General features: G+C 47.0%; 1 protein-coding gene across 5 annotated transcripts in view; it reads right to left on the bottom strand.

Annotated features, from left to right (window-relative positions):
* MED27 (mediator complex subunit 27) overlaps nucleotides 1-26,401 on the bottom strand; it is a 220,585-nt gene that overhangs the window by 14,862 nt on the left and 179,322 nt on the right. For 3 of the 5 annotated variants that reach the window (XM_017849942.1, XM_017849943.1, XM_017849945.1), the window contains exons 5-6: nucleotides 22,350-22,457; nucleotides 12,581-12,622 (exon numbers count right to left, since the gene is read on the bottom strand). In XM_017849942.1, coding sequence (XP_017705431.1) covers nucleotides 12,581-12,622; nucleotides 22,350-22,457 — 150 coding nt within the window. The remainder of the gene's footprint in view (nucleotides 1-12,580; nucleotides 12,623-22,349; nucleotides 22,458-26,401) is intronic. The other 2 variants (XM_017849946.1, XM_017849947.1) reach the window with 1 other exon arrangement.

Genomic DNA, 26,401 nt, shown 5'->3' with positions numbered 1-26,401 from the left:
AAAAAAAAAAAAAAAAAAAAAAAAAAAAAAGCAAGGGTCTGTTGGGCTCCTTGAAGGGGTAATGTTGAGAAGATGACAATGCCAGTCGCCAGCCTGGCACAGGAACAACAGCGCCATCCACAGCAAGCCCCTTGTCCTCTGTTTCAGGGGTGAACTTATACTTGTCACCCAGGCTGGAGTGCGGTGGTCTGATCACAGCGCACCGCAGCCTCGAACTCCTGGGCTCAAGTGATCCTCCTGCCTCAGTCTCTCAAATAGCTGGGACGACAGGCACACACCCCCATGCTTGGCTAATTTTTTTTATTTTTAGTAAAGACGAGGTCTCGCCACGTTGTCCTAGCTGGTCTTGAACTCCTGGGGTCAAATGATCCTCCCGCCTCGCAAAGGGCTGGGGTTGTGGGCGTGAGCCACCACACCCGACCCAACCTTGCACCTCTTTCCTATCTTTTTTCCTCTGAATTTTCTGAATACTTTCAACTTGGGGTATTTGATTTGATTTAAATGGAAACTTACAGTTTCTGCCAGGAGTTCTAAAACAGGGGCCCTTGTATTTCTCAGTGATCCAGGAATTGAGTGCCCGAAGGTCACGAGCACCAGCTGGCCCCAGGGTGCATGCTTCCGGGCCAGAGTGGAGGCTGCCGGCCGGCATGCAGGTAAGGAACAGACTCTGGAGGCTGACTGTTGGGAACCGCCTTCCAGCTCCTGGTTGGTGGAGCAGCCTGGGGACCAGGACCCAGGAGTTCACAGGCTCTCTGAGATGATTCTGGGTGCAGGTGCAAGGGCCGCTGTGGGCCACTGCCTGCTTCCCACCACCAGGGGACAGGACTGTGGCTGAGTAGCGCCGGGAGAGCTAAGCTTGAACAGGGATGCTCTTCCCAATGCACCCGCTGAGGGCATTATCTGCCGGCACACAGCCCACGAGGCCAAGCGAGGAGAGTGGGCGCCTCTCACTATTCTGAGTATTTCCCCACAAGATTAGTAAATAGGGAAAGTTAAGTACTCAAGTGTTTAGAAGTTGCTTATTTAAAAGAGAAGCCTGGTAGGGACCCAGACTGTGGTTTCCCTCCAGCCAATATGGGCTTCTACATACTGTGAAGAGAAGATTCCCTCAGACGTGGGTGAAAGTGACAAAAAGGCAGAAGGGAACCATCAGGAGACCGGGGTTCGACCCTAGCTTAGTGATGAATGGCCTGGGGGGCCTCTTCCCTGCTGGCCCTTGGTAGAAGAGTGTGGTGAGGCTGGGGTGGGGCTGGGTAATTCTGCAGGCCCCTCTAGGTCTAGGTTTTCAGTGGATGCTGCTGCAGAGCCAGAGCTGCCCTAGTTACCTCCCGGCAGCATGGACATGCTGTGCCCTGAAGTTCCTGCCCTAATCCAGGAACCCACCTGCTGCCCTGATGTGAAGGCACTCTCAGGTGGGCCTCAGATTCTAGGCCAGTTCAAAGAGCTTGAGAATTCAGCTTGGAACCAGGGAGACCACCTGCATAGCACTGTTCTCTGTGTGGGAAGCCTCTGTGCCGCTCAACCAGACTCTGGAGCACTCAAGTAGCAGGCAGCAAAGCCAAACGTGTGCTAGGCACAGGTGCCCAGGTGGTTCCCACGATGCAGAGATCAGAATGGGCTTTCATTGGGTGGATGTATTTTAATGTTACACAAGGAGATTAGCCCAAGAGTTTGGGTCTCCATGAAGAGTTTCGCCAAGGACAGAGCCACCCGTAAGGAGAGGGACAGTAGGAATCTCTTGGAAGGAGAAAACCCTTTGTGGGTCCTGTGGGCAAAGTCGTGAACCAAGTGTGTTAAATGTTTAAAAAGTCAGCAATCCCTGCCAGCAGTGTTGCTCTGAGGATGTGTGCTGGTTTGATGAAGAATATTTAAAACAGTCCCAGAAGTGCTCATTCCATGAAAAGAGGAGCCATCATTATTTCAAAACTGGAATGCTATGAAGTCAGCCCTGACAGTGATGTTGGGGGGTGATGGGGAGTGCGCAGAGACGAGCTTCTCAAATGGGGATGAAAGTACAGTAGAGTGGAAGCAGGGGATTTATTTTTTATTATGCAGCTCTCATCTCTAATCTGTACCTCGGATTTGTATGCCACAGGTTCAGCGGGCCTAGCAGCCTGGAGAGGAAACATCGAAGCCCTCAGGGACTTGGGATTACTTGGATGGGATCAATATTTCCTCCTCTGCTTGACGAAGGAGCCATTTGCATGGGCTCTGAAGGGCTTACAACTGTCCACCAGAGCCAGGCATGCTGCTCTGGGATGAGACCAGAGGCAAGGCTGCCTGAGCTGGAACTGGAGAGGTGAAGGCAGACACTGCTGCTTCATCTTGCCAGAAATCCCTGCTGACACTTTGGAGATCAAGCTCTGTGTCTGAGAGGGGCAAGTCTGTGGATGTACTTAGTAATATCTCTGGCACACACCAGGGCCTCTATAAATGAGATGTGGTTTGGTTTGGGGGTTCTAACCTCATCCTCTTTAAAGTCCCAGCCAGGGTGCCACTGATGCCTGAGAGGGAAGCCCCCAACTCCCTGGACCCTTGAGTGCAGACTGGTCGCAGACAGCCTTTAGGGGTGATGCGCCCCCGCTGGCCACTCCACAGTCACCTATGGCATCCTTCTGAAAGCCCTGGAGGAGCAAAGGAGGCCTTGCGGACCTGGGTCTCAGCCGCATTTCCCTTCAGTCCCCACCTTCCATGGCAGCAATGCCAGCTCGTGGAGGAATCCGCCTTCCGCCCCAACATGTTTTCCTGGCTGCATGTCTGTGCTCAAGTGGCCCCTCTGCCTGGAACGTTCCTGTCAGGCTAAGCCCTTCTCACCCCTCAGGACTCAGCTCAGGGTTTTCCCCATCCCAGCCCACCCCCCGGCTAGGGGAAGGTCCCTTGCCTGTACTCTCAGCAGCATCCTCTGCACACCCCTGCTGGGCACTTGCCAGACCTGTGATCAGATGCCTCTGTCCCCCAAGCCATGCTCTCCTTGAGGTCACACCTGCCACATCTCCATCCTCCCTGGGCCTAGCTCAGGGTCTCCAAGAGGACTGTGGCTCAGCACTGGGTGTGGCTCACCTAGCAGGAGCCTGAGTGAATGGGAGAGAAAGTGGACAGGAGTGTACGTATTGATTTTCAGCCACTGGGGAAAGGGGAGTGGAGTGACAGGGAAGGGATGGGGTAGAGAAGCAGAGGTGGGCACTGCCTGGGAGGTGGGGTCTGGGCGAACAGGGGAGCCCCTGGGTAGACACGAGGGAACTTTCCAGGGTCCTGACCACCTTCCGTGTCTGCCAAAGGCCCTGTGAGACGCTGCGCTTTCCAGGGTCCTGACCGCCTTCCATGTCTGCCGAAGGCCCTGTGCAAGGCTGGGAGGAAATGCACAGGGTCCTTGACATTTCTCAGGATTAAGGAACTATGGCTTTTTATTTAGATGAAAAGGAAAAAGTTCAGTGCTTTCCAGATGGCAAAACGTCAGTGTCTGTCCCTGGCTGCCAGGAAAGTCCAAGCCCAAAGACACCTGAATTGTTCTGCACCCACTTGGTGTGATATTATTTTCTGCAGGAACAGCCTTGCAGTCAGAGAAACATCCAAAGACATCTGGGCTCCCAGGAAACACAGACAATACCACCTACTTCTCCATCAAACTTGAGGTAATGACCGGAGAAGAACGCAGACTGCAGAGCTGGGAGAGAGACCCGCCAAGACGCAGCTCAGCCACCAAGGCGCCGGCCCCCCAGCCACCCCTGCTCAGTGGGGGAAACGGAAAACTGGGGCACAACATCTCAATCTCGGGTGCCTTCCGGAGATCACTGGTTATGCCACTGGCCCTCCCAGGACCCTAGGGACTGATCCAGGTCCTGGACCCAGGATCCTGCCTACATCAGCAATTCAGGGCTGCACAAAGGGCACTGCTGCGTGGCTGTAACCGTGGTGTCTCACAGGCTCTTCAGCCCACTTTGTGACCAGAAGCGCAGATAACATGCCTGAAAAAACAGGAAGGCGGACAATGCTTTGGTGGGAGTGGTAGGTCTGTCATAGCAGCTGGGTCTTGGGTTGACTTTACACACAACAGCTGGGTGCAAACCCAGGTCTGTCTGACTCCAGCCTACACCCTGAGCCACCGTGTCCACTGTGGAGATATGGGAAGCACAGACGGAAGGGGTGGTCACTGAGGAAGAGGCCTGTGGGAGGAAGCCTGCTCACAGGGGATGGAGGGATAACTCTCTCAGGAGAAGAGAGTGTCAACATTGACAGGCCCTTCAGAGAAGTCAGCCAGGTGGTGGACGAGAAATTCACCTTACACTTCATACCTATGAATTCAACTTCACGCCAAGTCTGTGGGGCAGGTACTCTCGTGGCTCACTGCAGCCTTAACCTCCCACACCCAAACCATCCTCCCATCTCAGCCTCCTGAGTAGCTGGGACCGCAGGCACATGCCACCACACCCAGCTAATTTTTATTTTTTGGGGAGATGGGGTTTTGCCATGTTGCCCAGGCTGGTCTCAAACTCCTAGGCTCGTGATCCCCTGCCTCGGCCTCCCAGAGTGCTGGGATTACAGGCATGACCCATGCGCCTATCTACATCTCTGTTTTACAGATGAGGAAACTGAGGCAAGTGAATCCACACAGGAAATAAGTGGGGGAGGCGGGACCTGATGACATGGCAAATGGCTCTTAGCCGCTGTGCTATATGGCCTCTCTCCAGGATGGTCGCTGTGGGGAACATGGTGGGAGGTCAGCCTGGGCTTAGAGAGCAGATGGGCGGGGGCTGTCCTGCCATGCTGGCAGCCCATGCATGGAGCTTACAGCCCCATGGGCTGAGGACGGAGGCCTGGGGAATGGGAAGGTGGGCGTTCTTCCCAGAAGCAGTTTTCAGATTTTGACCTGAGTACACTGCAGCCCTCACAACCCTTCAGGAAGAAGTAAGCTGTAGAAATGACAGATGACTACTCTGTGACTCCTCTAATGGTAGAAAGCCACAGACCACTTCCAGGGCAACATAGCGTGCCCTAAGAAAGTTAACAGGATGGCCCAGGCTTTTCTGGTTCAATTTTAGCCATAAAACTGGGTCCATGTGAGCTCCTGGGCCATGCCCACACTCAGCAGGGGCTGAGAGAGCCTTATGCGGGAAAGGTACTGGGGCGGCATAAGAGGAGAACAAATGATCAAATCTGTCCGGGGTTTAGATGCTTATGAATATTCAAACAAGATGATTAAGAGAGAAGGTGGCGGTAAAAGGGTTTTCGGCTGTCGAATTGAGCCTGCGGCTCTCAGCTCCCAGGACCCCACGCCGATGCTTCTGCCTGGTGACCTGTCAATACAGTCCAGCTGTCAGCTGAGGGAAGGGCTGCCCTCAGGGACGCCCTGGGACTGTCTGCTGCCACTCCTTCCCTGAAGCCCGTCGCCAGCCCACTAGCGGGCTCACACACACATCTCTTGGGCACACCACTCATCGGAGTCACGGAGAGGACTTTGTCTTGCTACATGAAGCGGCCCATTTCCCTTTGCAAGGATGAAAGCTGTCCCCTCAGTTCTATCTGTTTGGAACACACTTGTGAGGCAGCAACAGAACGCACAGAAACACATGAAAATGACACCACATTCTGTTCTTACAATGTAAGTTCTCCCTGTTGGAAAAAGTTAATCACCATATAAGAGGCGGGGGGATGGTCAGAGGGCCGAGATCTGTAAAAGGCAGAAAGGCCTTCAACGACTCTGGGAGGCTGCTCTCGGCTGTGGGGGTCCCTCTGAATGTGGGGGTCTCACCTGTGCAGGGTGCTGAACAGGGAACAGGACTGAGATCTGGCCTGAGGTCTTAGAACTTTCATCACAACCATGGCCTCTTCCAGGCCTTCATCTGTGGCATTTGAAAAGAGGCTTTTGGAAGGAAATGCAGAGGAGGCTGGTAGGAGGAAATGTTAGAGATTGAAAATAACGTGGCTGGGTGCAATGGCTCATGCCTGTAATCCCAGCACTTTGGGAGGCTGAGGCAGATGGATCATTTGAGGTCAGGAGTTCAAGACCAGCCTGTCCAACATGGTAAAACCTGTCTCTACTAAAATACAAAAAAAAAAAAAAGAAAAGAAAAGAAAAGAAATTTAGTTGGGTGCAGTGGTGCACACCTGTAATCTCAGCTACTCGAGAGGCTGAGGCAGGAGAACTGCTTGAACTTGGGAGGTGGAAGTTGCAGTGGGCCAAGACCATGCCACTGCACTCCAGTCTGGGCGACAGAGTGGGACCCCGTTTCAAATAAATAAATAAAATAACATAATGACTGTTGGTGGGGCCTCTTTAGTGGTGTGAAACGCTGCAGCGGCTCCACACACCCGAGTGAGGTGTGCAGCACAGCCTGACTCAGGCGAGGGTGATGGGTCCCGTCCCTGGGGAGTGATCCCATGCTGAAACAGATTCCTTCCCTAGGAGGTGGAATGAGAGATAGGTGAGGATTTGTGAATACTATTGGGGTTGGGAGTCAACTAGGTTCTCCGTGTACCCACCAACGCAATATCAGGTGTTCACCCACTTTTCAGAGAACTGAGTCTTCTAAGGCTGACTCAATCTCTTGTACTGAAAAGCACCAGGTGGCCACCAAGTAAACAGACCTTGATAAAGTCTGCCTCAGTTAGGGGCTAGTCTTGCATATTAAAAAGAATGAACAAGCCGGGTGTGGTGACTCACGCCTGTAATCCCAATAGTTTGGGAGGCCGAGGCAGGTGGATTACCTGAGGTCAGGAGTTCAAGACCAGCCTGGCCAACACAGTGAAACCCCGTCTCTACAAAAATACAAAAATTAGCTGGGCATGGTAGCGCATGCCTGTAATCCCAACTACTTAGGGGCTGAGGCAGGAGAATCACTTGAACCTGGGAAGTGGAGATTGCAGTGACCTGAGATTACACCACTGCACTCCAGCCTGGCCAACAGCATGAGACTCCATTATAAAAAATAAAATAAAAAAATAAAAAAATAAAAACAATCAACTAATAAATGAACAAAGGAATGAAGAAGCAAGTGGCACTCTGCCCAGAACATGACCCACCATGGACAATCCATTTGCTCACAGCTAAAAGTTCAGATGGTGCAGAACTGAAAGGGTTACTCATCCTTCTGCAATGACTGTGGACTGAGAGCTGGACATCTGCGGGCTACTTTCATGCTGTCCCTTACCTCTGATGAGAAAGCTGTAAAGTGTGTGCAGGTACCTTTGGGCCTCTCTCTCGATGTCCCCTGCCTACCTGGACGGTACACACACTCTACCTGTCTCTCCAGCCACCCCAGCAAGACTTAATGCAGTAAGTAGCTGTCAGTCTGCTCTCACTCTCCCTAAATTGCTGGATGAAAATGCACGCTGTTTTGAAATGAAGGGGTTAACGATCAAAACAGTGGCTGCCCCTGCAGAGTTTAAATGTCAGAAAAATATGAACACGCCTGAAACCTTTCCTAGCTCTTTGTGATTCTGCCCTTTCAGATGGTCACCCCACCACCCGCCCCGCCAATTTCTAAGTCCCATTCTCTGAATCTACTCTGCTGGAGACTTGCTGGCTATAAAAAGCTTCTTCATCCTAGGACCAAGTGCAAGGAGCCTCCAGGGACCACAGTAAATGATGGGAACCTGTTAGCAGCCACAGACCCACAGCAAGCTGTCCCCAGCCCTCTGCTACTTCCACACTTGGGTAAGGGGTCTAACGAGGAAGAGTGAAAAGGGCTTGCTGACAGCGTGAACGTCTGCAGACAAAAGGAAGGCAGAATTTTGCTTCCTGTGGTGGGATTTGCTGCAGAAGCTCAGGTGCTCAGGCTGTAAGCCAGCGGGTCAGGCACGGGCCTGAGAGAATGTGACAGGGACATGCTTCCATTCTCCTACCTCCTGACATTGTTTGCCAGAAATAAAAAGGTGAGTGTTAGCTTGGTTTGGCTCTGCAAGGCAATCCCCCTCCCCTGTCACATTGAAGGAGTGACCTCAGTGGGGCTTCCTGCTTTCCCAGTTCTGCTTTCCCTTGTTCTGGGCTGGCCACGGCTGCTTCTTGTGGGCAAGAAAATAGACCCAACACAGTGACTGCAACCACATAGTGAAGGCCTAGGAGAGGGAGCTCTCGGGGTTCTACCTCAGCTAGGGCAGGAGGAGAATTCCGCCATCAATGCCATGTGAGCTGCTGCTGGTGGCCCAGAACTCCCATCTCAGAGGTGGGCACAGCTCTGGTACCTCCCACCACTGTCAGGACATATCTTCAACCTGAGCAATCTCCTCTTCTTGATGACCAAGGAGCCTCCTCCAGCATGTCACGCTGCTCCCCAGTGCACTTCACGCCACTGCTGCAGGCTGAGCTTTTCTGGATGATGCTAGTAACTAACCCCACCCTGGCCAGTCGACTTGGCTGGGTGTAAACAGGCAGAGCAGGTGGAAGATGTCTGCCGCAGTGCTCCCAAATAGTGTCTTTCTGGGAAACACTAAAAGCAACATCAATCGTGACACCCCATGTATAAGTGGGTGGACAGGAGGAAAATAGAATCTTGAGAAATAGCAAATCCTAAAAAGCAGAGTTTAGAAATGTTGCCACCGAATCTTTCTCTTTTGGTGATTTAGGTTTGAAATACTTAACGTCACCCCATAAACTGTGCCAGGTCTCTGAATCTGCAAAGGACAACATGGTCCCACCTCTGCATGTAGTGCAGGGCCTGGTGGTGGCACAGGGAGGTCTACCTGCTGGCCACTAAGATGAACGCGAAGAAACAGGCACGGCAGTCACTTCCCTGCTGGGATGGAGGCTACACTATGCATGCTTTGTGCTTTCTACCGCCATCTCCCACAAGCTCAGTGATACAGAAAGACATTTTTTTTTTTTTTACAAGATCCCAAACTCATTCCATGTGATGATGATTAGTTGAAGACTTTATTGATAAAGGATTAAGCTTAATTCTGTATATTATTTTCCAATACGTTTCCTTCATTTGACAGCAAATGGAAGACATTTTAGTAGGCAAGAGAGAGGACTCACTAATTTCTTACTTGTCCCTGAAAAAAAAAAGGCTTCAACGTTATCTGCCTTTAGTTGTAATCAGAAGGCACTACCACCTCTCCCAACTGTGTTTCTTTAACCTGGTACAGGTCAATATCAGAGGTTAAGTCCACTTAGTTAATAATAGGTGACAGGAGAGATGATAAAGGAATCTCAGAAAGGCTTCTGCACAAATACACATGATATGCCACTCACCAGTGACATAAAATTCCCATTCCTTAGAATTCATCAATTTTTACTACTTAAAACGTGTTACACAGACTGGAAGGAAGGAATTGGTGGATGCTCCTAAATCTCTCCAACTAGACTAATATCAAATTTTAAACACTTCTGCTTCAGAGTGTGTTTGTAATTTTAAACAAATACAAAGAGTGCCTGGCAGGTTATTTTCAAGGGAGGTAGGATAAAAATACAGCACCGTCTTTCTAAATCTGCTTCACGAAATCTGTGTTTCACACATCTTACAACTTCCTAATACACTTTCTGCTTGCATTAAAAAATACAAGAACATTAAAAACAAACAGGCAAAAGTGAGCATGTGCAAGCCCCTCCCTCGTCAAGGGTATTGGAATGGAAATGGACCATTGTTAAAGACCAAGTTATGAGCTGCAATGCTTGCGGCCCTCAAGAAGTCATCATTCACCTTTTGTGGAGCCAGGAGGAGGGAACGCATTGCAATACCACAGAGGACATGAAGATAAGGACCAGGTTGAGGGGAAAAACCGACCATTTTAATGTTCTTCACTATTAAAGCAGAGCAAGATACAGATAATGAGCAGTGTTCTTTCTCCTCAGAATATTTTTCAACCAGCCACTGGGGGAAAAATGACAAGGACAGTCAGCACGGAAAATTTTAGCATTGAAGGCTGAGACCTTTTGCATGCGAAACAAGTAAATACCTCCAGTATGGTGACTTAGATAAGAACACTAAGAGGAGAAATGTAGTTCCCTGCACTAAAGCCTGTGCATAACCATACCCTTCCTTCTTTTATGTTCCAGATCCAGGGACCAGGGAGGAAGACAGGGTGGGAAGGAGGGAGGGAGGGAGGGAGGCTATTTTCTCCATTACATTTCCAGGGAGCTCAGTTGGGTAAAGGGGTGTTAGAAGAGTAAAGCTACGATTTTCTTTGTTAAAACTTTATTTTAGAGCAGTTTTAGATTTACAGAAAAGCTGCAGAGATGCAACAGACAGTTCCCATGTCCCTCACCCCGTTGCCCCACTGTTAACATCTTCCATTACTATGCCACATTTGTCACAACGAAGAAACCAACACTGGTTACTCACTCATAACTGAACTCCAACCTTTATTTGGATTTCACCAGGTTTTCCATTAGTAACCCCTTCCTCCCTCCCCCACTTCTTTTTTTTTTTTTGATGTAGTCTCACTCTGTCACCCAGGCTGGAGTACAGTGGCTCACTGCAACCTCCCGCGTAGCTGGGATTACAGGCACCCACCACCAAGCCTGGCTGATTTTTGTATTTCTAGTAGAGACAGGGTTTCACCATGTTGGCCAGGCTGGTCTCAAACTCCTGACCTCGTAATCCACCCACCTAAGCCTCCCAAAGTGCAGGCATGAGCCACTGTGCCCGGCCCCATTAGTAACCTCTTTCTGTTTCAGGATCCATTCCAGGGTAGTACATTGCATTTAGCTGTGATTAGATCATGAATCTGTAACACTTATATAGGTTCCCTAAATGTGTGGTTTTCAGCCTCAGACTACTTCCCTAATCCTAGGCACCTGTCCTCTGCCTAGCCCTTATCACCAAAAAGGGGCCCGGGGGCGCTGTGGATTGATGTATAGTAAACACCACCAGAGGGTGGTCCATGACACCCCTCTGATACTAAGTCCTATACTCACTGCTTAATGCACACCAGATTTTCTTCCGGGGTGAGGAAATGTTTTAGAACCAGACAGAGGTAGTGAATGTACACTATTGTGAATGCACTTAAAGCCAAGGAGCATTTACTTTAAAACGGTTAATTTCATGTCATGTGAATTTCACCTCAATCTACAAAAGAGTCCTATGCTTCCTGGCACACGGTGGACACAACCATTCTTCATCGTGGGGATAACTCGGACCAAGCTTTCAAAATCACATCCCCCTGTGTCAATTCCGTCAGTGGTTTCTCACTGAATTAAGGATAAAATCCAAATTCTGCACCAGGGCCTAGAGGTACCTTCCTGACCTGAACCCTGCCTTCTACCTCCACTTTGTTCCCCCTTCGCATGGCTGGCTCCTCCTTCTCACACTGCCTGCCTCAGTTTCCCCTACAAAGGCTTCCTCTGACTAGCCTAATCGGAAGGAGGCCCCCCTGTGGTTCCTGGCCACAACCCCCGGTTAATCACCTGGAGTTATTTGTTAGGCTTCCTTGCCTGTTGGGAGTTTCCTCTGTGGCCCTGGCACCTAACAGTACCTGGCACATGGCAAAGGGGCTCAGTGGATACTGGTTTTTTTTTTTTTTTTTTTTGAGACAGAGTCTCACTCTGTCATCCAGGCTGGAGTGCAACGGCACAATCCTGGCTCACTGTAACCTCTGTCTCCCAGGTTTAAGCAATTCTTCTGCCTCAGCCTCCCGAGTAGCTAGGATTATAGGCGCCCGCCACCATGCCCGGCTAATTTTATATTTTTAGTACAGACGGGGTTTTGCCACGTTGGCCAGGCTGGTCTTGAACTCCTGACCTCAGGTGATCCACCCACCTTGCCTTCCCAAAGTGCTGAGGAGTGGATACCTGTTGTTGAGCTGGATGAGGGAATGAATGAGATGATGGCCAACTCTCTTATTTCACTACTGGATGAGACCAGAGACGGAAGATGGATGAGAACAGAAGAAGTGGGCTGCTACCCTGCAGGGAGCTGGCCCTGAGTACTGTGGGGACTGGTGGGGGTGTGGCGGGGGGCACAGAACCCTCATCAGCCACAGGGCCTGAATTGGTCCAGGGAAGAGGCCCTGCACTGTCAGGAGCTGGGGAAATGAATTTTTTCTGGTCACTTTTCATTTTGTCTGACATTTCCCATAACAGTTTTTCATAAGGAAGCCCAATATCTGAAAAAGATACAGTGTCCCCAGAGCACAAAGTGAGGAAGGGGCAGGGTGAGGGACTGCCAGCCTGCCTCCCTTGGTGCATCCCTTGGGCACCGGTGGAAACCGCTAGGGCTCTGAGAAACCGAGTTTTAAAACTAATCCAGTTTTTGGAACATCTCAAAAACCTATGGTTTTCCTAAGGTATAATTTACATACAATAAGACTGCCCCTTTGTAGTAATCTAGTTGTGAGTTTTGACAAACATGTACAGTTGTGTAACACCACCACAATTAAGATACAGAATATTCCCGCCACCCCACGTTCCCTTGTGCCCCTCTGGGGTCAATTCCCTGTACCCTCCCCTAGGCAACCACCGATCTGATTTCTGTCCCTAAGGTTTTGTTTTTTCCAGAATGTCATACATATGGAATCAGACAGTGAGCATCCTTTTCTGTCTGGCTTTTTTCACTTTTTCAAAAGCCTCTGTTTTGAGACCAAATCTCAAATCATTCAGGTTTTCCCAATGCCACTTGAGTAAGAAGCAAAAAGTGAAACTTACCTTCTGGAATACTTGATAGTTGGATTTGGACCATATATCAAGCTGAGGGGAAAGGAGAGAAGGATCATCAGCATTGGTCTTAGAATTTGGGACTTCAAGAAATCATATTGTAACTACGGTTAAACCTTCTTAAACTTGAAAAAAGTCTGATTATATAATAATAGGATCTCAGGGTTGAAAAGGATCTTAACTGTCCGACTTAATTTCTTCTTTATCCATTTGTAGGTAAGTTAAGAAAAGCAAATGGAGGAATACAGGAAGTCACCTTGAGGTACCTGCTGCTTCCAGGGCTCCTGCAGGCTGAGCCCCCGGCTCACTTGCAACTTTGATTCTCACCATGGCTCTTGCATTTCTCAATGCCAAGGTCAATGCTGCCTCAGGCCCTTTGCACTTGCTGTGCCCTCTGCCTGAACTGTTTTTCCCATAAACCCCTGTGTAGCTTTTCTTATACCCCCTTTAGCTCAAATGTCACCTCATCAGAGAGGCATTTCCCAGTTACCCTATCAAAGCATTCTTTCCAGTGCCTGTTACCTTGATTCTCTTTACTTTTTTTTTTTTTTTTTTTTTGAGATGGGAGTCTGGCTTTGTCACCCAGGCTGGAGTGCAGTGGTGTGATCTCAGCTCATTGCAACCCACACCTCCCGGGTTCAAGCGATTCTCCTGCTTCAGCCTCCCGAGTGGCTGGGACTATAGGTGTGCGCCACCATGCCTGGTTAATTTTCATATTTTTAGTAGAGCTGGGGTTTCCCTATGTTGGCCAGGCTGGTCTCAAACTCCTGACCTCAGGTGATCTGCCCTCCTTGGACTCCCAAAGTACTGGGATTACAGGCATGAGCCACTATGCTGGGCCCTCTTTACCATTTCAAAATTTGAAGTTTTCATAACATTTAAAACTGCCTGAAGCTCTATTATTCCTTTATTTACTTGTTTCCTGCCTGACTTGCCCACAGGATGGAAGTTCGGTGAGGACAGGAGGCTTGCCTTCCTTCCCACTGCCTCCCTTGGTCCACAAATGGGGTCTGGCATGTCGTGGGCATCAGTAGGTCTTTTCTGAGTGGAGGAAAGCTGGCAGCGTCCAGCTGCTGAGCACCTGTTCCATGCCAGGCACTGCACTAGGCCCTCCACACACACTCGTGTAATTCCCAGAACTGGCCCACGTGGCTGGTCCCACGAACAGTCTTCCTCTCCAGATGGGGAAACAACAGCTCAGAGCCGTTCACGAGCCCAAGACTCTCTGGCGAGGCATCTTACAGATGGCCTCATCTGGTGGTGCTCAAATCCCGGCTGGGCATCAGAAGCCCCTGGGGGAAGGTTTTTGTTTTTTAATACACAGATTGCTCAGTTCCTCCCCTAGAGTATGGAATCAGTGGCTGGAGCGGGCCCAAGAGCCTGTTCCATTGTTTGTTTTGTAGCCCTGCTCCCAAGGGTGACTGACGCCTGGCTGGTCAAGAGCCCCTGCTCTACGGCGCCCCTACTTGACGAATGAGGAAGCTGGAGGAGGTGTGAGTTGGCATGTGGGAAGGGCTCACAGTAAACCCAGTCCAGTCCTCCTCTGGCCGCACTTGGTCACACACAGGGTACTTCAGTAGCTCATTCTAACCAAAACTATTCTGGTTTTTACTGGTTTGCATGATATACCAGATTAATGCCTTTTGTTTCAAGAATTTAGAACAAATTAAGTACAGCAAAATAGAACTACCCACAATACAGTGCTGACAGAGACGGCTCAAGGGCAATGAGGAAATGAGAAAGCCATCACTGTGTCCCATAGGTGCTAAAAAGTTGACTTTAATATATGAGTTCAAGAGCTGAGTGAATGGAAAACCTGGTCAATGAGCCTCTGGGAACCTGCCTTTGGGGTTGGCCAGTGGTCAGGTAGAACCCTGGGCCATGGCATTTTAGGCCTGTGTGGTGTGTGATTGATTTTGGAGCACCAGAAAGCATTGGGAAGCCATTGGACAGAAAAAGTCCTTTAAGAAGAAAGGACAGGATGTGCTGCATTTGACCCAGAACACTTCAGAGCTCTGTGTCTATTCTGCGGAAGACACTAAAACCTGGCTTTCTGAAAACAGTGCTTGGGAATTAAAGGCAGGGCTGTGAACAGGCATATACATTTAGTTCTCCTGGCTTTTCCCTGTTCACAATTAGTTTCATGAAAATTTCACTGTGTTTGAAAACTTTTAGGACAGTAGAGAAGGTTAAGATGATTCTGAGGAGGCCACTCTGTACTTCTGCAGGACAGGGCAGAGGTTTAGTTCATCGCACTCCATGACAAGTCATGGAGGAGCTTTCACTGATCCAGCATTCATTCATTCAATCGGAAAAATGAACCTCAAGTTCACCCATCTCTCCCTACCCCCACTGCCTGCACCATCTCCTTCTTGGATTGCCACAAAAACCGTCAACAGATCACCCTCCTTCTACTCTGGCTAAACTGCTCTTCAGAAAGGTGGTGTCAATTGCCAGTCAGTGCCCCCAACTTAAACCACTGGATGGAGTAAGAATTTTAAAGATCTTCCAGTGCTGGAATTACAATGTGACAGCTCAACAATTTGCAAGGGGAAAAGTGACATGTTACCTCCAGATAACTCTGAGGGAAACCTCAAAAGAAACATATGAAATTAATTCCCCACGTTATCAATTCTGTTGGAGAAAACTACTGTTGGGCAGCTGGTCATACTTGGGAGGATAAATCAGGTTCATATTACTTTCTTAGTGCAGCAGTTCAGCCCAGGGCTTAACAAATGCAGCATTTAAAGATTATTCAGGGGTTGCAGGATGAATAAGAACGACTTTTGCATCTTTTAGTTGTACCAAAATCACTGCCAAGATGACAGGGAGAATCTAAAGATGCTAAATCTCAATTTCAGGAAGAGGAACACCGATGTCTGAACTTGGAACTAATACAGTTCTCCTTCCATTTTGAGCCCACAGCTGTTTCTTCTGAACTTCTTCACTGTTTACCCTTCCTGCCTGCTTACATCATACATAAGCAGACCAAGACACAAACACAGAGCCAAGAAAACAGAAAAGAAGAATCTGCTAGATTAAAAAGTTATAGCCTTTATCTTAAGGATAAACATATTTAAAAATCCTTCAGTATCTGCAAAATGTTTTAATTTTAAAAAATCTAGAGAAAACTACGAATAGGTTAAGTGAAAACATGGCCTCTCCAGCCTCATTGTGGATTCTCAACACACACATTTATTCAAAGTGAGGATGATGCTCTTTTTAAAAGGTTTAAATATATTATTCAGGACCCTAGGGAAAAGCTCCTACCATCTGGGACAGAAGGACCTTAGACAATACGGTCTATTTACCTGGCGCGCATGGGTGGAAAAGGACCACTGAACAATAGGGCCCTCTTTTGCTAGGAGTGCACAGCAGGTGGTTCGGACTTGATTTTCTGCTAGATTTATGCCAAAGAAAGCCAATGAAATGAGCATTCTGGAGTCAATGCCCTGCCTCTCCTCAGGGCCAGGAAGATTTCAGAAATTCATTTCAGGGAGCCAGGACTGATCCAAGTGAGTATTTATTAGCTTCAGCTTATTTGCTGCAGAGGCAGACATGGCTACCAATTCTTTGCTGGCTGCAATATTCAAAAAAGGAGTATTCTGGAAGCTGCAGACCTTCAGCTTGATGAACAAGAAATTATTCTGAACTATAGTGCCAGGAAAAAGAAAGCAAAGCACCCTTCAGTATTGTGAGCAGGCATTAGAAAGATCTGAAAACACAAAAGTCAACCCTGCGGTAATTGGTGGCTGAGTCTGCAGTCTCAGAGAAGCCTCCTGGCCTCTGGGGATTGGAGTAAGTATTTTAAGGGTGGGGTGTGGTCTGTTCTCAGGTGAAATGAAAACAAACCCTGCAGATGACCAACCGCTTTAGCACAGACACATCTGTTCTCAGGGGCAAACACCAAGATATCAAAAGACCTCTTGATACACAGGAAGAACTGGTGAAAATGGTGACAAATCAAATTTATTCACTGACAAGAACAATCAGAGCGACCCGGTATCAGCAGGCAAGTGATTCTGTCTGCAATGCTGACCACCACCACCACCTCCATCACAACCAGCAAGGGCAGATGCCATTTACTGATGAAGATGATGCATTCGGCCTACCCTTTACCTGCATTATCTTTTAAAATTCCTTTGGCGATAACATGAGGTTGATAAAATCCTTTCCGATTCATAGATGAGGACACTGAGGCTCAGAGAAGTTAGGTAACTTGTCCACCACTGCATAGTTAATGCGAGGTGGGGAATGCGAGACCAAGTCTGTGTGCAGAGGCCCAGCTCTTCCCCTGGGAGGAAGAGACTGCCTTCCAGCTAGATGGCAGGCGGGATGCTGGGGCTGCACGCTCCCTAAGCTGTCACTTGCGCAGCTCTTCCGGGAGCACAGTTCTGCTTTGAGGCCTGCTGCTGTGACAACCATTGCCGCTAAAATTCATTTAACAGCACGTGAACATTTTGGCAGCTTATCAGAAAGTTATCAATTCTTTACTTCTTTTCAAAAAACAGTGGAATAGATTCAAAATTATCTAAATAAAACTCACAAGCCACACAAGGTTCCAACTTTTAGAACCTTTATTTAGTAGCTTCATCTTGCAAGGTGAATAGGTGATAGGCCTATTGGTTTGGGTAGAATGCTGTAAACCAGCTATGGTGACGGATCTCTCCATGGTTACCCATGTTTTCAAAACCATCAACTTCTATGTGGTCACCCTCTCAAATCCGCCCACCCTCCCCAGAGAATAAAAGAGTGAACAAGAGCCTCGCCCAAGAACGCAGTGTTACAGGTCTATTATTCTTCAACTTTTCACTTTCAATCAGGACATGCATTTGTTACTAAAAAACTGCTGAAAGCACAATTTCAGGGCATCCTCTGCATACGAATTAAACTGGATTCCCCTTTCCCTGGCTTTCACCCTTCCCCCTAGAAGTAACAAGAGGCCATTTTTCTGAAGGTCGTCTGAACAATTTCAAAGGCTATAACAAATCAAAATGTTCCCTGCATCTGATATCAAACAGGGCTGATGCCAACACTTATTAGAGAAATCAGATTCAGCTCCCCACCCCCTCGACCCACATGCACACACACAGCCAACTTTGAAGTGGGAAGAATGTGGGGATCAGAAATTACCCTGGAGACAGCGCTGGCTGTCTTTGAAGGTTTCCTTTGATACCACCATTTCTTTTCCTCTCTTATGCTCGGAGGCTAAAAGCTGCCTTTTTTATTGATATGGGGTAATTAATGAAGCTATAGCATTAACATAACCTAAATCCCCTAATAAGATAAATTCAACCGAGACACATATTTTTTCAGTTAAGTCTGACTGGTATAAAATCAGGACAATGGCCAGGTATTCATTTTCAATCCTGCCTTTTAACATGCTGAGTCATGGCTCTTGCTACTCCCTGATTACAATGAATAAGTGGTAAGTCCGAAAGCATTTTTGTTTTATTAGAGGAATCAGGCTATTGGTCCTTGGTATCAAAAATATGCATTGCAGGTAAAGAGACAGGAGGCTAGGGTCATGGTGGTGGTTGTCACAGCAAAGTGATAGCCTTGCTGGGCTGGATTCTGATGGGGAAAAAACCTGCAAGGTCTGGAAATTAGGGGTGGTGCTGGGCCACTACAGCAGCAATAAGGATAATGAAACTTTCGAATGTGCTGGCTGCTTCGGGCTTGGAGGACACAGACAACCGCAGAGGCAGAAGTTAAGCCCATAGGAGGCTTCCTGAGCCACACCCAGGCCTCTGTGGCTGTGCTCCAGGAGACTGCAGCAAAACACCCCCCTGCAGCCACCTAGGCACCAACTCAGCAAATGCAGGGCTGCGTCCCGGGAGCAGCGACGTCTCCAGCAACAACGTGCTCTTGCAGAACACATATCAGGCCCCAGTGGCTCCTTCCAGAAGCCACATTTCATTTGGGATGTGCCAGACAATTCAACACGTTAATTGCACTAATGCCTAGATTGTATATAAATAAAGTACACAGAGTACTCAAAATAGAGCACTAATAATGTCTGCATGGTTTATTTTTATTATTTGTGAAGTGCTCTGAAAAAAAGGGGCTAATCAAATTGGCTAGGATGAGATTCTGGGTGGAGCAGTCATTTGAGAGCTTCTCTGCCAAATGTGGTCAGTGTGTCCTTAAAGTAACAAAGGGGCCTGGTTCTCTCAGTCTTGCAATTTCCAGTGTTAGGGTCTCTGCTTACTGTTTGGGCCAATGCATACAGTTGTAAAGGGGGACACAAGGCTTCCTGTCCCACCACACTTCTGATGTCAACCAGGGCCCCAAATGCACAGCCATTTTCCTTAGGAGGAAGAGAGAAGCTGGGCTAATCTCTCCTCAGGAAGGCCCGAGGTCTCCCTTTACTCGTGTGTCTGTTTTTATCCTTTGACTTATTTACGACTTCAATTCCTGGCACTCCTTTTAGTCCCCATTTCTCATTTTTGATTCTCCACTTTGCATTCCAGCTTGAGCATTTTCATATCCCAAGTAGGCTTTTTCATCATCTCCTCCCAGACAGGACTGGGCTCCTACCATGCTCCTGGCACAGAAGTGCACCCTAGGGACAAAGAGTCACATGATGGAGCCTGTGCCCTTGAGGAGCTCCTGGCAGATGCAGGATTGAGATCCAGGCCTGTGTGGCTGTGGGCAACTTTACCATTCTAGGTCTCAGTCTCTCCATGTGTAAACTGAGTCTAAGGGCAGCCCCTACATCATGATGCTGTGAGGATTCCACAGTCACTGTGGGCAAAGTTCGCTTTGTGCAGCGCCTACCTGACCAATGTATGTTGGTACTGTTAGTATTTTTATTAATTGCAAGATGGACATGTAAATAATCATGATGCACTAATTCTAGTACTAGTAAAAGATTGTTCTGAATTCTATGGGTGTGTGGATAATGATGATTACTCTGTGCTGTAAGGAGAGGCAAACCAGGTCGGCCATCTCTAGAGCCCATGCTCATAAGCAAAGAGGCTCTTGGGAAAATGGAGACAGGATGGGAAGGAAGATGGCATTCAGCCAGTGTAAAGGGAAGAGTAAAACTTTGTCAGGTGGACTACGAGGGATCCCAGGGCAAAAAGCACAGAACGTGTAAATATGTGAAAGAGTCTGGCATGTCCTGGGAGCTACAGGGAGTACATGAGGCTGGAGATAAGATGAGGTGTGTGTAGAGAATGATGCCAGATGAGGTCAGAAAGGAAGGCAGGGGCTACGCCATGAGGCATTTAGATGCCTTGCAGAGGAGTCTGGATTTTATTCTACAAGCCAGAGTTTTCAGAAGTATGTTCTACAAAATGGCAATGTCACAATATGTTCTAAGAATAAAGGAAGAAAAAAGAATTTGGTGGTCCAATAAGTTGGGAAAATATTGCATACTCTCTACTCCCTTAAGATATTCATAAGGCACATCAGCAAACTGGTTTCCACAGTAAAGAAACCCACTGAACTTTCTCTAACCCAGAGTTTCTCCAACTTGTTTGACCATGCATTGCTTTCTGCCTCACATCTATTAATATCCTACTTTCCTACTTTGGGGAAGACTGCTTTGGGCAAGGGGGAGATGGCGAAAAGAAAGAGAATCATCCGCTCGCATGTGTATTTTAGGAAGACAGCTCTGGAAGCCAAGTGAAGGACAGACTGTGAGGGAAGCAAGACTGGAGACTAGAAGTGAGGCGGTGCGTGCATTCGTCAGTGCAGAGATAATGAGAACCGGAGAGGAGCGAGAGGGGTGGAGAGCGATGGGGGGCCCGGTTTGAGAGTGACTTAAGAGGGAGAACTGCCAGTAATCACTGACAGCCTAGACCAGCGGGATGAAGGGAAGAAAGGTTTAACCAATTAGGTGGTGGTACTGTTAAACAAGATAAGGAAAAGAGGAGGGAAACTGAGTTTAGGGAGAGAGATGATGGGTTTTGTTTTGGACAGGCTAAACCTGAGGAACATGGGAAGAAGTCTGATCTAGAAACAAATCATGAGTGATCCTTGTGTGGGTGACATGGATGGGAATGGCCAAAGAGAATGCGCAGAGGGAGAAAAAATTCTGGGAAACTGGGAAGTCAAGGGTGAAGACAAGAAAGAAGGAAGTAACTGGGGCAGCTGAGGAGGGGCGATCAGAGGCATTTTGGAAGCACCATACCTATGAGACTCTATACTCCAAGACCACTGTTTTAAGTGTAGAATAAAAATAATACCAGTTATCATTTACCAAGTATCGACTAGATGGCAAAGTGCCAAGTGCTTTAAGTGTATTATTTCGCACACGTTCAGGAAGGGGCAATTAAATAGAATGTGAAAGTTACCATGCAAAGTAGGTAAATTTCCACTCCTCCTTACGATCTCAATTCAGAGCATGCTTCATTTGCACCCTCAGTCTGGTAACTCTAGTAGCACGGTCCTGATTATGACTCACCTTTCTACGTATTTGTTCTTCATCTCTCCAATTCGCTTCTAAGTCCTTGACAAGCAAGGGTTATGTTTTGTACCAGGCGTGACTATGAAGTTGTCAACTTTGAAAAAACCCAACAAGAATGGCATCTCAAAATGCCACTGCCCATGGTCTCTGCGAGGGTATACACTACCCTCAGTACTGCCTCTGCTACTGACCGACAGTGTGGAACCTTCTGGAGCAGCTGTCAGAGTTTACAAATCAGACGCACAGACCATACCTGACTGATTACTCACTTTACACGCGTGCTCCAAAGACATTTGGTTTTCCAAAAGAAAAGTAAATCTCCCTTCAGTGAATGATATGGTATCAATGAGGAAATTTACGAGAACTGGGCACAGTCCTTGGAGCAAGAATAGCATCCCATGTAGACAACACTTGTGTGGAATGTGGAAATGCTGGGTTACTTGTTCAAAACACACATCTCATTATATCATGGGCCATGCTTCTTATGGAACGCCCTGCTATGTCCTAAGCCACAGTTACCACCTTTTTTTGAAGAACATTCTATTCTCATTATAATGTGGCTGTTGGGTGGTGAGTACCAGTATTCACGCTAACAAACTTTTACGTTTTAATGAGTCATGAGGGAAGGAAAGGCTCCCGATGGGGTGGGGAGACCAGGCTCCGCACTGAGAGTGGCCTGGCAGAGTATGGGGCATCTCAGGCGGGGTGCTCATTACACTCCGGTGCAAACACAAATGACGGCTGTCAGCTCCCATCAGCATCCTCTGACGCTCTCTGTGGAGTCATATGGAGACTGTGCAGTCAAAAGGAATTAGGGGTTCACACGGGTGAACTTTCCATGAAAGAAGTCACCCATGGAAATAACACGTCTTTTTCAACAGCAGTATTCAATATATGCTGCTGTGCACAGCAACTTCCTAAGGGTGACTTGTTAGTTTTGTGGAAAAAGAGTGTCATCAGGTTGTGTCAAATGAACAGGAATTTTCCTCATGGTTCTAGGAAAAGCAAAATGCTGAACCCTGGGCTATTGAGGAGCTGTTTGACTTGGGGAAAAAAATCCATTTCCTCAGAAGACACATTTAATGAGGCAACTGGGGTCTAAGGTGATAAATTAGAAATTCAACTAAGGGCATCAGGCTTAGAGGAAAAGCAGAAGCTTGATGAAAATGCAACCAGAGAGAACAAGATGTTTTTTCACAAAGTGTTCACCCTCACACTGACAAATCTGTTTGTTGATCATTTCCGCTATGATTGCTAGTTTTTAATGTCATTCACCTGAGACTCGACTACATTTGTTCTGGGATACAGAAAATCAAGGAACACGCAAGACTCCAGAATGCTTACCTTGCCATCTTCGGTGTAGACATTCTCGTTATATCCCTTTACTATTGTTCGATCAATGAACAGGCTCCGCATGACGACGATCACTTTCAACACCTTTCCCAAGGTCACCTGCCAAACACATGTAAGCTGACACTTGAGCATGCAAATCACACAACGTTGGGCAGGAGTGTGAGAAAAAATGACCACCTGGCTGATCCAGTGAGACTGGATTCACGGTGCTGGCCCTCTGGATCCTCCAGCACTAGAAAACGAACTCTCAGTAACAGCAAGTTCTTTCTGTAATCACTGAAAAATGTTTTGGGCCTCAACTTGTCTAACTTCCCTAAATTTATTTATATTTTTGGCTTACAAACTCTGAGGACAGGTTTTACATGTTTACTATCTGCTGGAAAAAGTAAAATCCTTCCCCTTCCCATTTTAAGATTTTCTTTTTCAAAGGCGAGGATCCTACAATTCTGGCAATTATAGGATTTAGTGAGTGTGCTGTTCCGTACTATGTCGTGGCCCTACGTAGACCTATGCAATATGTACAGAGTACAATATACAGAGCAAAGGCAGGTACCAAATGCCTCTTGGTTGAACTATCTATTTAAAGTAACTGGTAAAAGTGGAAAAGCAATACCAAATAAAGTCAGGAGGTAAAAGGAAAGTAGCTGAATTTTATCTCCAAAAAAGAAACATGATCCTGGAAATACATTGAAGTGCTTTTACTCTCAGAACCTAAGCACATATTATACATTAAAAAAAAAAAATCCTAAAAAAAGTGCAGTTTCATGTATGCCAGGGTAAAAGGAACCTGCTGTGCTTGCTGGAATAGGCTCAGCACCAAGAATAGAAACAGCACCTTCCTTTCTTTAGGGACACTATGGTGTGGATATGGCTGTTTCCCTCCACCAAAACTCATGTTGAAATTTTATCCCCAGTGTGGTGTTGGGATAAACAATTAAGGAGCCTAGTCGGGGGTGTTCGGGTCAAGGAAGTGGATCCCTCAGAAATGGCTGGGTCCCTTCTCGAGGTACTGTGTCCCTGCTCTGGCAAGACTGGATCAGCTCCCTAAAGAGTGGGTTGTTATAAAGCCAGGACACCCTCAGGTTTTGTCCTTCACATGTGTTGCCTCCCCTTAGACCTTCCACCATGTTGTGATGTTTGTGATGCGGTGCAACACAAAAGCCCTCACCAGCCAGTGAAGCAGATACGGGCTTTACGCTTCTTATACTTCCAACCAGCACAACTGTAAGCTTAATCTCTTTTCTTATAAATTACCCAGCTTCGGGTATTCTATTATAGCAACAATAAACAATATACGGATGAAGACAAGGGGCTCACGTAACTCTTCTAAAACTTTGCTAAAGCTTTTCATTTTGTATATGAGACCCTGGACGCAGACCCCAGCCCGGGACCCACCCGCCCATCGTCCGAGTTGCTCTGATGAGGCTTTGATGTCACAGAATTTGCTGAAGGAAAGGCCTGCTGAGCTGCACGAGGTAAGAGCCTTAGCCCCAGACAGCAATCCTGATCCTTCAACTCCAACCTGCCGTCAGTTTCTGGGGATGCCACCTCCAATCACCCCTTCCTCATGTCCCCGTTCCTTGCAGTTTCCAACTGATCGTCCCCAATAACAACCTTCCTCTTTCCTTGACTAGTCCTGGGTTATCAGTGAACACCTCCAACATTTGATTCCTTCAATAATTTCAAGTGTTAGGTTGATAGCTCTATTTCTGTATACTTTAAATAGTCCTGAATGCAAACATGGTAAGAAAAAACACGTATTTACATTTAAGGGAATGCTAATAAAGGCATCCTATTTCTGCATAGCACTTTTAAATATTGTCACACCATGTAATGTTCAGTGGGTCTCTTTATTTTTTTATCATCCTATGTCCAATCAATGGGTCATTTTTTTGTGGAACTGAAAATCCCTATCTAAGGATGCCAATAAAACATGGAGGTAGGGTGAGTAACTCTGTCTTTAGTCAACATGGAGCCTATTGGAAGAAAGGGAGGGAGGGAGAGCAACTGAGTTACAGTTTGTGTGTGTGTGTGTGTGTGTGTGTGTGTGTTTTGAGACGAAGTCTCGCTCTTTCACCCAGGCTGGAGTGCAGTGGTGTGATCTCGGCTCACTGCAATGTTCATCTCCCAGGTTCAAGCGATTCTCCTGCTTCAGCCTTCCGAGTAGCTGGGATTACAGGCAAACACAACCACGTCTGGCTAATTTTTTTGTATTTTTAGTAGAGACAGGGTTTCACCATGTTGGCCAGGCTGGTCTCAAACTCCTGACCTCAAGTGATCCGTCTGCCTTGGCCTCCCAAAGTGCTAGGATTATAGGTGTGAGCCACCGCGCCCGGCCGAGTTTTGTAGTTACAGGCACTGAAATCAGTACCTTCTCACTAGGCTAAAGTGAATGTACGCCCAACACATTCTTCACAGGTCTCCTCTGGAAGGGCCACTGTTCGCAACTGCATGTTTTAACTTTCTTTGCTAATAAGCCTAGGTGACTAAGCAATTGTTTCCTGAAACACCAAAACCTGGCTGACATTAATTAAATGATAAATTGCCTTTGTAATTTAAGTTTCTTAAGATGGATTTTAGAAATACACACTAATAACACTAGAAATTTTATATTCAAATTTTTTTGTATTAAAAGTTAATTTTGATATTTTAAAGTGAATTAATACTTTAAAAGTTAAAATATAAATGTTTATTATGGAAAATCTAAATGTAGAGAATAAAGGTTCTTCCTATCTTCTTGATAGTTGTTCCGGGTCTTGCGATAGAAACATAATCACTATTAACATTTTGGGGTACTTCCTTTCAATCTTTTTATTATCAAAGGCTTATGCTTTTTGAATTTCTAACATTGTTATAATGAAACTATCTATATATATTTTCTTTTTTTTTTTCTGAAACAGAGTCTCACTCTGTTGCCCAGGCTGGAGTGCAGTGGCGCCATCTCAGCTCACTGCAACTTCTGCCTCCCGGGTTCAAGCGATACTCCTGCCTCAGCCTCCTGAGTAGCTGGGATTACAGGCATGTGCCACCACGCCCAGCTAATTTTTGTACTTTTAGTAGAGATGGGGTTTCACCATGTTGGCCAGGCTGGTTTTGAACTCCTGACCTCATGATCTGCCCTCCTTAGCCTCCCAAAGTGTTGGGATTACAGGTGCGAGCCACCATGCCCAGCCATGTATATTTTCAAATCAAATTTTCCCTTAAAACTATGACAAGTATTGTTCCATACTGCTATATAGTCTTCAAAATCAGTGTTGCATTGCTGCACGACATTCTATTGAGAGGATATCCTATAATTTCTTTAACCATTCTCTTATTGGTGGACATTCAGGTTACTTCCAAGTTTCCCCTAATATAAATATGGCCGCAGTGTATACTTTTGTTCACCACATTTGGAATTATTTCCCTAGATTTGCAAAGTTGTAATTACCGTGGCAAACAATACAAATATTTTAAGGCTTTTGATATAATCTGCCAAACTGCTAACCACAAGGGTTATGCCAACCAGAAAGGTATGAACACACCTATTTCATTCTGCTCTTGTCAGCGATGGGCACTACTAAATCAAAACAAAACAAAGTAAAATCCAACAAACCCCTTCCCTGCCCAAAGTACCAACTTAATTGATTTTAAAACTTTTATTATGGAAGATTTAAAACATATACACGAGTAAATGAAAGAGTACAAAGAACCCCATGAACCCATCCCAACTTCAACAATGACCAACTCTTGGCCAGTCTTGTCATCTCCACCTCCACCTCCTTTTCCCTCCCTAAGTTACTCTTCTGAAACAAATAACAGCATGGTACCACTTCATCTGTAAATATTTCAGTACATATTTCTCGAAGGGCTCCAAACGCACAAAAGCAGAACCACAACACCCACATCTATAGTAACGCTCCAATATTATCAAGCATCCAGTTCAGTGTTCAGATTTCCAACAGCCTCGTAAATGCCACTTTACTACAAGTCTGCTCGTATCAGGACCCAAATATGGCCCACACAATGTGGCTGGCTGACATGTCTCATAAGTCTTTCCCAAA

The sequence above is a fragment of the Rhinopithecus bieti genome, unplaced genomic scaffold, assembly GCF_001698545.2.
Source record: "Rhinopithecus bieti isolate Rb0 unplaced genomic scaffold, ASM169854v2 scaffold_31823, whole genome shotgun sequence".
In the NCBI taxonomy this organism is placed as follows: Eukaryota; Metazoa; Chordata; class Mammalia; order Primates; family Cercopithecidae; genus Rhinopithecus; species Rhinopithecus bieti.
This window is presented reverse-complemented; position numbering and strand designations above follow the sequence as displayed.